Source organism: Manis pentadactyla, chromosome 2, assembly GCF_030020395.1.
Source record: "Manis pentadactyla isolate mManPen7 chromosome 2, mManPen7.hap1, whole genome shotgun sequence".
Lineage (NCBI taxonomy): Eukaryota > Metazoa > Chordata > Mammalia > Pholidota > Manidae > Manis > Manis pentadactyla.
In genome coordinates this window covers 2,312,908-2,325,078 of record NC_080020.1, presented here as the reverse complement: position 1 = coordinate 2,325,078, position 12,171 = coordinate 2,312,908, and the positions used below count along the sequence as shown (strand labels likewise).

At 41.4% G+C, this 12,171-nt stretch overlaps 1 protein-coding gene across 1 annotated transcript in view; it reads left to right on the top strand.

The window, feature by feature from the left end:
* FREM2 (FRAS1 related extracellular matrix 2) overlaps positions 1-12,171 on the top strand; it is a 155,314-nt gene that overhangs the window by 129,478 nt on the left and 13,665 nt on the right. The window contains exons 12-16 of the mRNA XM_036904922.2: positions 2,687-2,817; positions 4,411-4,569; positions 6,203-6,506; positions 8,526-8,657; positions 10,673-11,004. Coding sequence (XP_036760817.2) covers positions 2,687-2,817; positions 4,411-4,569; positions 6,203-6,506; positions 8,526-8,657; positions 10,673-11,004 — 1,058 coding nt within the window. The remainder of the gene's footprint in view (positions 1-2,686; positions 2,818-4,410; positions 4,570-6,202; positions 6,507-8,525; positions 8,658-10,672; positions 11,005-12,171) is intronic.

Genomic DNA, 12,171 nt, shown 5'->3' with positions numbered 1-12,171 from the left:
AATAATAACTTCCCTAGAATATTCTGTTCCATGGGAAATATGCATGACAGCTGAGCTGATAGTCTTTTTCAGCTTATAGAACACCAAGAGTCTAAAACCTCAGGCTGGGAAATAGTGTGCGAACGGAGAGCAGTAAAAGGCTGGAGCAGCAGCAGCCCCAGAGCCCAGGAATTCTCTGGGCCTCAGGGTCCTGTCACGGCTGCTTTGCACCCATCCCTCTCCTGCGCGTTTTTGGACCATTTCACCATTTACTTTCATGAGTAATTTTAAAAATGAGGTCTTCACTCTCTCTCTTTCTATGAATCATCTACTGACAGAATAGACATAAAGTGATATCCAAAATTAAGTTTGTGAATTATTTGGAATTCTACTTATCCACTTTTTTCTAGTTCTCCACCTCTCACAACCACAGTCATTAGCTCTCAATGATCAGAGAGCTTCAGGCATTCATACCGACTTCCTGACTTGTGAGCAAAATTTAGAAACTGACTGATAGTTATTACTCAGTCAGTAATTAAGTTAATGAGACAATAGAAAATATAGCATCTTCTACAAAAGAGCTTGTAAATATTTCTACAAAGTATTTTCTTTGCACGTATGGTAGAAGTTTGGTAAACTATCATAGAGCTTCAAAGTTATCGTCAAATTATTTCCTGCGTAAAGGATGATAACATATTTGAAATAAATAACATACAACCCAAAAGGAAAGGAAAGGAAAGATTAGCTATGAAATTATAATTATTTCTAACATAAATCTTTCTATAATGAGCAGGTTTTACATGAAGGAAACACTTTCTAAATATGGACAATATTTAGAAAATGTTTTTCTTAGAAAAAGAACAATTCATTTTGCAAAAACAGAAACAGAATTATACCTATGAAGTAAACTGACAAATGAAGTCCTAAAAAAGTTAAATAACTTTAAATCAGCCTGTTAAGTAGCTTTAAATCAGTCCCTTTGATTGCATAAATGTTAATATGCTGTTTATAATGTGTATAATAAAAATTGCAGTAATCTTTTCTGAAACATGTTCTAATTTCTCCTGTCATCCAACTTGAGGCTAGTCCTTTACAAATAAACAAAAAAAATAAATACTGAATAAAAGCTTAAATTGTGGGGACTAACAACATCTACAGTGATGGAGACTAGAGTGATTGAGAAATTTTACCCATCAGTATCATCTGGCAAGTATACTGTAAGAAAACAATGATTTAAGTATTTAAAATAAATGCTTTTTAACTTCTTAGAAATTGTGTTTGTATAACACTGGGGGTTACAGACTTGAATGTTCAAGGGGCTGAGACAAGCAATGAAAGTGAATAAAACAGGGCACGTCTGAGGACAGAACGGCGAGATAGGACTGTCCCTAAACAGAAAGTCCGTTCTGCAGAGGATGTCTGTCCTAGCAGAGCCAGCTGGGGAAATACAAAATAACTAAAAACAAAAACTCTGCATTTTCTTATGAAACCCCCAGACTTTTCAGGTTTTCAAGTGTTAGACACTAATTTTTTAAAGCAACGTCAGACAGGTCAAACCCAACAGACGGTGGGCCAGACAAAATCAGCAGAATTTTCATTCTGTGGGACAAGAACCGGAAGTCCCCTCGGGGAAGGAGGCACGTAAGGCTAATGGACCCGAAGCACGCTAACCTGGGAAACGGCTGTGTCTTGAAACAGAACTAATTTTAAAGATGCGTCTGGCTTCCTAACTCAGTCTTAAAGAAAAAAAATATTCTTCATAATTAATAATAAAAAAATAGAAGTAGGATAAACAAATAGACTAGAGACACATTTTCTTCTGCCACGTTTGAAAATTTTTATAATTTTGGATTACAAGTACATCAGAGCAGCATTTGCTGTCTTCTGTAGTTGGAATAACTATGCCGTATAGTCCTTATTGCTCTTCTGAGACAGTTTTTCAAAGGCATAGTTAAACCAACTGCATAGTTTTTCCAAGTTGTATAGTACAGTCAGCGGCTTACTCATGAGTTCAATAAAATCAATTAATTATTAATGGTGTAAGAATTTTGAAATGGATGATTGAAAAAGGATTCTCACAATTGGGTTTAATTTTCATGACAATGAGTTCTTTTTAGTAGGAAGAACAGGGGAAAGGGGAAAATACCAGTAACATTTATCCAAAGAAAAGTTTCTAAGTTTCCAAGATTAACATCAGCAACAAAGTCTTTTTAACATACAATTTGATATGGTATTTTAGAAAAGCCCAACTGTTTTATATCCAACTCTTCCGCATACATACATAATGTAAACACTCTTCAAGCTTCATAATACTTGGGATCCTGTTCATTTGACTTGCATCCTATTGGTTTGGCAATTCTGCAAATGAGAAGTGAGTTTATGTCCCAGTGTTAGAACTGTGGATTGTTCCATAACTCAGTATTTTTTTAAAACTGTGGGTCAACAAACCAGGTTAGTTGCTTATGATTAGAATTTTCTTCAGATGAGGAGAAGTAGGATAGAAAATATGAGAGTGAAATGCATGTAACAAGATTAAGTCATACCTCTGAAATTTTTGATTCCATTTATTCACAAACACACACACACATACAGATATACTGGGTCACAATGTGAATGTGTTTCTCATTGTGAGTCACTGTCAAGAGCTTGACAAAAACTTCTCATGTTCGTACATACAAGATTTAAATCTGTGATTTTGCATTTGTAGAGATTGAATTTAAAGAGGGAGAAACCCAGCACATTGTTAAAATTGAAGTAATCTTTGATGGGGTAAGAGAGATGAGAGAGGCCTTCACTGTTCACCTAAAGCCTGATGAAAATATGATCGCAGAGACGCAGGTAAGTGATGGAAGGTGGGCATGAATTCACAGCCTGCATTTTATGAAGGAAAATGCATATAAGCATTGCAATAAAGTAGTGGGATTTGTACAGACTTATACAAAGGAGATGCACATAATCACTTTTCACCTCCTAACTAAATTTTCTTCCCATTAGATCATGATCAAGAAATCCCTATTTCTTCCTTTGAAATATCATGTTTGTCAAAACCCAAGGACTAGAGTCCCTGAGCCCCCATCAGCCCACCTCCTACTTCTGTCAGTAATGAATGAATTTGGGATTAACTCCCAGAGAGAACATGGCATCTCAGTACAAAGATGAGACTACTAATTCAGTGCTACAACTCATTAAACCGTACATTTTAAGCTACAAAGCAGTTTGCTAACCCTAAAAATTCCCACCTGCTCATTGTACCTTTCTCAAATTGATGTCCAGAGCCTCCAGGACCAAAATTTATGGCCCTACTACTGTTATTCTGTGCTTATTTCATGTAAATTGAATCGTCAACCAAATTTTCTTTAAGATAAACATAATTTCCATAGAATTTTGTCCTTTAAACCTAAAATAACTTTTAAAACTGAATCATCTCAGGAACAGACTGAAATATTTATGCTTAACTTTATTTCATTTATTATTTGTTTCTCTATTAATATGAAATCAAATTGGAGAGTTTTTCTCCTTAAGTATTTGTTGTCGTTTTGTAATATTTGCTACTTATTGGTATTTAAGCTATAGTGACATTTTTTAAAAGCCATGTTTAAAATTCAAAAGTATGGGCAAATAACATTTGTCAAATATACTCTTAGATGTCATGGTCACATAAAAAGTGAGTGTCTTATTGTTATTTTTACGGAACATTGTATTAAACTCTTTAAGGGACCAGAGATTCACTCAAATCACCTCAAGTAAGAAAGCTTCTTTTAAGATACACATGCAAATATAGATTTGGAAACTGTGATATAAATACTTGGATATTGGCAGGTTATTCCAGAGTTAAGGCAAATTTATCAGCAGGGTGTCCTTGTCCCCGTACGCACAGCATGTGCTCAGATTCTCCTGTCTGTGACCCAGCCTCACCCTCCGCCTGCGTGGGTGCCTCTGCTTCAGGCTGTGCTGGGCTTGGCTCCTTTGCAGCGTCTCTCTCTCTCTGTCATCCGCCCCAGCATGGCCTATGCTGTCTCTTGGCCTCTAGGCTCTGTCTATTCCCTCTGGGTGACTTTCAGACTTCCTCCCCCTGTCAACTAATTGGCTTCTTTTGGCAGATCTTACATTTCACAACCCTGAGACAGATTTCGCTCCTTCATCACAATTTGGAGAAAAAAACATTTAGAGCCCAAATACCTCGTGGGCCACTGGCCAACCCAGGCTGCCCTGGGCTCAGGTACCCTCCCTGGGTACTGTACCCAGTAGGCAGAGTGCCCGGGTCCTGGGGGCAAACCCCCTTGGGCCTGCCACTCTGCAGGACTCTGTGTGTCACAGTTCTCATCGTAACGGAGCCGGGGACCTGTCAAGTATCTTGGGTATTGTCTTGTATGATAGAAACACCAAAAGTCAGATATCTCAGTGACCACGGGTAATGATCTTTCCTTCCAGATGGCCAGAGCCACTGTGTACATAGAAGAAATGCACAGCAGGGCAGGCGCCACATTCCCTTCCGTTCCTCAGATCACCTCTTTGCTGAGCTATGATGACGCTTCCAGAGCCAGAGACAGTGCCGGGCCCGTGTCTGGCTATCCTGTCGTCTGTATCACAGTGAGTGGGAAATTGACCAAAAGGAGGAAAATTATATAGGAGTTGCCCCTTATATGGGGCGATACATTCCACAACCCCAGGTGGGAGCCCAACATTGCATATAGTACCAGACCCTATATTTCCTATCCACACACGCCTATGATAAAGTTTAATTTGTAAATTAGGCACAGAGATGACCAGCAATAACTAATAATAGCATAGGACAATTATGACAACATGCTGTAATAAAAGTTAAGTAAACGTGGTCTCCCACTCTCAGAATACCTTCCTGTGCTGCGCTGACCCCCGTGATGACGTGAGATGGTAAATGCCCAGGTGATGAGATGGGTGAGCCGAGGGACGTAGGCGCTGTGACCTACTGTCAGGCTACCTCTGACCTTGCAGCAGGAAGTCGGGAAGGGGATCACCTGCTTCCAGACTTTGGTCGACACGGGTGGCTGAAATGAACAGCAGATACAGGGGCTACTGTAAAATACTCATTTAAAATAATTATAAGCGTTAGTTAGCCAAGATACTATTGGCTTTGTCATGAAAAGCTCAAAGTAGGAAAACACTACAAGGTCTAAGCTTTGAACTTTGGAAAGGAGACTATAACATTAATCATAAAAAGCTCCCATTTTTCTTCCTTTACACAACAAAGGTTTATTAACTGGTGTGTATATAGCGCGTTATCGTGTGTTCTCTCAGGGTCTGTCACTGACAGAAAAATAAATAAGGGATGAACTCTGCCCACGAGGGATTTAAAAACAAGGACGAGAAAGATCCACGGGGCTCCGTCACTCGGCTGGAGGGCGAGATGGGACCCTTATCCTGAGAATGATACCACAACTGGAGCTGCCCCCGCCACCACGTGTGAGGGGAGGCTTGGGACGGTCGGGCGATTTCAATAGCCAATAAATTAATGGTCAAAATAGTCAGTTGCAGTAAGGGTCAGGCAAGGGAAGGTCCTTCCAGGAAGAAGTGATTCCCACCCAAGCTACATCTAGAGGACCAGCACGCTGATGCCACGTCACTGGTCTTTCACTCGCCTTCCCTTGATTCTGAATTACCAACTCCTCATGAGCAAAATCTAGGACAGATTATTTTTGTGTAACAGTCCTGGTGTGATGACCTACATAGAATAGGCGCACAATAAATGTTTACTGAATTAACAAGGCAGAAATATTAATCTGGTGCCTGGAGAGAGAGGCCTTTAAATGTCACATGAAGGAATGTGGACTTTTTGTTGGGATGCAGAGAGTTCTTGCTCAGACGGAGGGCGTGAGCACCGGGTGACATCGGGGGGACCCCCTGGCATCAGGGTGCCGCTGGGGCAGAAGGGCCTGAGCTACAGGGGGAGGAGCCGTGTGACAGAGGAGCAAAGAGCACAGGAATGATTCGGCCGCTCTCAGGGTCCACGAGGCGACGAGGAACAACCTCACACACGTCAAGGTAGAGGTGGAATGTCCACGAAGCCGTCTGATGCGGAAGAAGAGAGTTCATAAAACCTATGGTGGCCTGAATAGAAATCTGAGAGTGACGTGAGCAGCAGGTAGAAATGGAGAAGGGCAGCGGAGAAGACAGGGCGGAACGTGGGCAGAGGAGCCCCACGTCGTTCTTACCGTGGCCCTGATACCGTGCTTGCTTTCCATAGGCTTGCAACCCTAAATATTCAGACTACGACAAAACAGGCTCGATTTGCGCGACTGAGAGCATCAACGACACTCTGACCCGGTACCGATGGCTGGTGAGCGCTCCCACCGGCCCCGATGGCGTGACCAGCCCCGTGAGAGAGGTGGACTTGGACACCTTTTTTACATCATCCAAGATGATCACCTTGGACTCCATATACTTTCAACCCGGCTCCAGGGTGCAGTGCGCGGCGCGGGCCGTGAGTGCCGACGGCAGTGAAGGCCTGGAGCTCATGAGCCCCGTTGTGACCATCGGCACAGAGGAAGGTAACGTATTGTGGTTTTCCAGGAACACTGCTGGAATGCCATGGAACACTATAAAGGTCTAATTTCTGGCTATTAATTCTACCAAATGCCCCCCAGGTATTCCTTAATACCCTGTTAGTACTTAGAAAAGGGCATCCATTTCTACAAAAGTATTCATTAGGAAACAAATATTTATTCATTCCGCATTTTTATGCTGGCAGTAATAAGGCAAGAGTGCTGTCCTGCACACTCGGGCTGACAATGCGGACACGCCTTTGGGTGGACAAGGCACAGGAGTCCAAGAGCAGGGGTGGTGAACCCTCCCCTGAGCAGGTCAGGAAACAGTTCATCAAAGAGGAGACGCCTAGGCTGAATCTCGAAAAGAGCAGGAGCGGTGGCTCATGGAAACATGAAAAGATGTGGAATATTCTGGGAACTACAAGCAGAAAAGTGAGGAAGGATGTGAGAGGGAGGGGGGGAGGGTCAGGAGATGAAGTTGGACGGTGCGCAGGGGCCAGATCCGGACTGTGTGGCGCATCCACGACGCCACGACTCTGCGAGCTGGTCGTTCGAAGGGTAGGAGTTCGCTGGGGGCGGGAGGGAAGGACAGTGTGGGTGGGGACGTAGGTACCAGTGCCCACGCCTCGTGGTGACAAGGGAAGCTGCTCGGGGCTGAGCCCGACACACCGGGGGTGGAGGATAGGACGGGGCAGATGGCCCTGGGGGGACAGGAAATCCACCTTATCAGCTGATCCTTCACTCCACAGAAGAGTTTTTTAAGTTAGATTTTTAAAATAACAGACTATATATAAGATTTTATTTCTAAGACTTTCTGGGCACACAATAAATAGCTCAGAAGTATATTTTTTTGCATAAAGAAAGGTTATATGAACCACCTCCCACCATTATATATTCAGGCTCAATATTTATTGCTAACATGTATAGTAATTGTGCTCTTTTATTAAGATTAATATATATGATGTTTAAGTTTCTCTTAAACTCCTCTTAAAACCAAAACTACTGTGTTGGTACCAAAAAAAATTAATTAAACAATGCCTTCAAATGTGTCTCCCTAAATAAAACAGCTTAGCTGCTGGGCCTGCTTCTGATTTTATTGCTACCCTAATAAATACTGCTTATTTCCCTTGTTTTATACAAATAGAAAAGAAATTATATATTACGTAGTTCTCTTGAAATTATAATCCAGCATCTTGTTGCCTTCCATGACATTAAAATGAAAACATCACAGTTCTTTTAAAGCAAAACAAACATTGGAAGAAGATTTTCATGTCAAACTACTTGAGAGTCACTGAGAGGTGATAGGTAGATAGACAGATGAAAATGATCATTTTATATCATTATGCATATCAGTACTATATATCAATATCAGTATGCAAATTATAAATTATATAAATGTATGTATATATATAATTATATAATTCACTTACATATATACATTATGTAATTATGAATTATAATAATATATGCTTATAATTTATAATGTACCTACTGTAAGAAATTACATATAAAGAGAAAACTGTACACATTTGCTAATTGTAAAACCTTCGTTTTGTTTTAAAAATGAGTGTTGGGGGTTTTAGTTGATTATAAATAGTGACAATTTTGTGGGTGGGCATAAGTATATTATTCTAGAGTAAATATCCAATTCACTTAAACTGCACTCAACTTTTCTCCTGTTGGATTTCAATTGCTTTTACTGTGTCCACACTTTATATTAAAATGATTTTGTGAATATAATCATAATCTAGAATGTCCAGAGGATATTAAGTCACACTGAACAATAATGATTTTTTTCTCAAACTTTATAAAATACCCATAATGTAAAGAAGTGACCACTATAGTGTCTGCAGCAGTCGCCCCTCACACCAGGGTCTCCCTCATGCTGTCTGCTCTCAGCTATGCCTTAATCCTCAGTGAATTTTTAAAGTGCATAAAAAAAAAAAGTGCTTATTTTAAAAATATGTTCTAGGTGTTGTCTCTTATCATCTTGTCATATAAACATGCTCATTTTCCCCTGAGGTCTTTGCCAGCCGCGGGCGCCGGGGGTGGTGGGAGCTGAGCCCTTCTCGGCCAAGCTGCGCTACGTGAGCCCCGAGGACCCCGAGCACGGAAACCTCATCAAGCTCACGGTCACCATGCCGCACACGGACGGTAGGTGGCAGGGGGAGCACAGTTACCTGGGCTCCTAGTGACCTGGTGTAATTTCACTGAATGTGCTAAATAAGCAAGTGGGCGATATACATTCAAGTCCATCTTGAGCTTCAAGTCTTTCTGCTTCTTTCAAATATTTCTGCTTGCTTTCTACCCAGTTTATTAAGGTCTGATGATTTAAGGTTTCTTTAAAATTAGATAAATTTATTGCATATCCACAGCAGCAAAACAAAAATGTGGTTAATGTGCTAGCTTTCATGAAATGGCACAAATGTGTCTTTAAAACTCTGAACTTGGCCTTACAGAAAACATTTTGGTTTCTCACTGCCCACCTTCAACCTGCATTTCTTATTTCATGGCTGGAGTTTTATAAATCCCTCCCAATAGTTGTTACAATAGCTAAGATATTTCCTAGGCATTAAAATAAAATTTAAAAACCACAACAAACATTTTCGTATTTTGTGTTCATTTCCTCTGGATAAGGAAGTGTCACCAGAATTTATGAGTCAATAACTTTATCCATAGTATAAACGTTTCCTCACCTACAGAGACATAAGTTTTATTCTTCACAATTCACTTATATGTGAAGTAGATTAATGTTAATTTTATTACTTGGTATGCTAGCTGCACTTTAAGTAGCCAAGTGAGAAGAAACATTAGGTAATATTAGGGGACTACAAGGTAGAATTCACACCCTTCAGAAAAAGGCCATGATTCTGCCTTGTCTGCTTATTACAAGCTAAATTTGTGTTCAGCAGGGGGTAGGTGGACGGGAATCTGCCCCTCTTTACTTCCCAGCACGTTTGACCACCCTTTCTCTAGGCCTGTGTTGGAGGTGTGACTCAGAGGCGCGCAGGGCTGAGGAGGGACCTCTGGCAGTCCTGCCTGACAGAAGGACCGGTCCCTTTCTGCTGCTCCCAGAGCTTGACTGCATTTTCTGAAACGTTCAGTAGCCGCAGCTCTGCCAGAAGCACGGTGCAGGAGTGGATCAGTTCTTTGATGAAGCCAGAGATTTGCCCTGGGAGAATCTGGGGAGGCGAGGGAAGAAAGGTTCCAGGCAGGGGCCTCTTCAGTAGCAGTCTTTTCTTCATTGCTTATGACAGGGCGCAAGGTTCTATGGACCACGGCCAAATCCAGCCTGCTGCCTGTTTTTATACGGTGTGCAAGCTAAGAATGGCTTTTACATTTTTTAAATGTTTGGAAAGCCTCAAGACTTCTTCATGATACATGAAATTATAACCCATTGTCCGTGATACGGTTGTATCGTGCAGCTATGTTAGTCCCTTTGCGTGTCATCTGTAACAGTTTTTACTCAATGATGTCAGCATTGGGAAGTTACAGTGGAGACCTTATGGCCCACAAATCCTAAAATATTTACTATTAGTCCTTTACAGAAGTTTGCCAACCCTCGGCCTATATTGTAGAGAGGTAGTTTTCAAACATTCTAGTCTTAGGACACCCTTAAAAATTACTTAACACCTCAAAAACCTTTGTTTCTGTGAGTCACAACTATAAATATTTACTGGATTTAAAATTAGAATTGAAAAAACTGTTACATATTTATTCATTCATTTAAAAATAACAAGAATAAATCCATTACATGTTGACAGTGAAAACATGCTTTAAAGAAAAATAACTTTAAAAAAAAAACAAAATATTCAGGAATAAGAATGGAATGGTTTTACATTTTTAAAAGTCTCTTTCATGTCTGGCTTAACAAGAGACAGCTGGATTCTTTTTCTGCTTCTGCAGTCAATCTGTTGCAATATGTGGGACCCTATAGCCTCTGAAAAAACTCCACTGTCCACTAGTGAGAGAATGAGTGGAAAATTCATTCATTATGAGAAGAGCTTCAGTCTCACAGATCTCCTGGACAGGGACCCTTAAGACACCCCTTTAATACTGGTTTCTGCAAAGCATTTTGAAACACTTGTGTCCTGAAGATGGAGACGGTGTGAGGTGCTGTGACCGTCGCCGTCGGCAGGAGTGGTAACGCTGGTCACGATTCCCCGTAGGCATGCTTCCAGTGGTCTCCACCAAGGCGCTTTCCAACTTTGAGCTCACCCTCAGTCCAGACGGCACAAGGGTTGGACACCACAAATGCTCCAACCTCCTGGACCGCACTGAAGTCAAGACCCACCACGGTTTCTTGACGGACGCCGCACAAAATCCAGAAGTAACTGGAGAGACGTATCCTTACCAGTACAGCTCCCCGGTCAGAGGCGCCCGCACCTTACGCTTCTACCGAAACCTAAACCTGGAGGCCTGTTTGTGGGAGTTCGTCGGCTACTACACGTTGTCGGAGCTCCTCGCGGACTGCGGGGGAACCGTGGGCACCGATGGGCAGGTATGCGTTGTTGACGTCTAAGCCGTGGTCCCTGGATAAACCAGTTGTTTTTGTCCCATTACTTAGATTGGGCTCGATCCCAGCTCCAGGCTCCCGTCCTGGGAGGGCAGGTCGTTAGGCACAAGAGGGACCAGGTAATCGGCATGAGTTGAAAATCCATGTTTATTTCTGGGACAGTGTGTCCAAATATATGTAGTTTTGGGGTCACAACCATTATCTTTCAGTAGATAAGACACTGTATACTTATTACCAAAAGCTTCATCATATCTACTCTGATATTATAAAAATTCAACTGCTAATTTCTCTTCAAAGTACCTATGTTGTCATTTCTTGTGTATATGTGTAGATGCCTGTGATGTGCCAGAAACCATCCGAGACAAGAATTTACATTCCTCAGGATCAGTCTGTTTCTTATTTTTCCCTCCTTACTATCTTTCTTCTTCCCCCACCTTCTTTCTCTTCCTCTGTCCCTGTTTCTCTTCCCTCTTCCTCTATTTCACTTCTCCATCATAACAAAGTGTGAACTATTTTCATTAGAAGTTTGTCGCCACTATCACGTCCACTCTACAATGACTGATTCACCTTCGTGCTTCTCAGCCATTTACACATAAAATACACAATCCACCCCCATTACCACCCATAAAGTTGTTAAAATGATAAGGAAGTGAGGTCCCCCGTTCGTAGTTATAACACACAATCTGCAAGGTGTAGGCTGGAGTCTAGAATTGTAATGAATATTTGAGCTGAGAACCGTGATCTGTCCGACTGAACAAAGAGCTTAAATAAGTGGATTTACATATTGAAGTGTCGAATGGTACCCAAAATATATTGCATCTTTCAAGATTTAGCCAAAGGGAGGCCAGTTATTTTCTGTGCTATATTCCTGTGGGGTTACATGTCATTATCAAACATATTTGCCTCTGGAGCATTCCGTTTTAATTCATCTTACTCTATGTGATAATTTAAAAGTTGCTTATAGTAATAGCCCCAAACTGGACATAACCCAAATGTCCATCAACTGATGAATGGATAAATACAGTGTGGGTATCTGCATGGAGTGGGGTGCCATTCAGTAACAAAAGTGCTGCTGCATGTTGCAACATGGATATACCTTGAAAACATGACCGTAAGGAAAAGAAGCCAATCATGAAAGGCCACACACAGTGT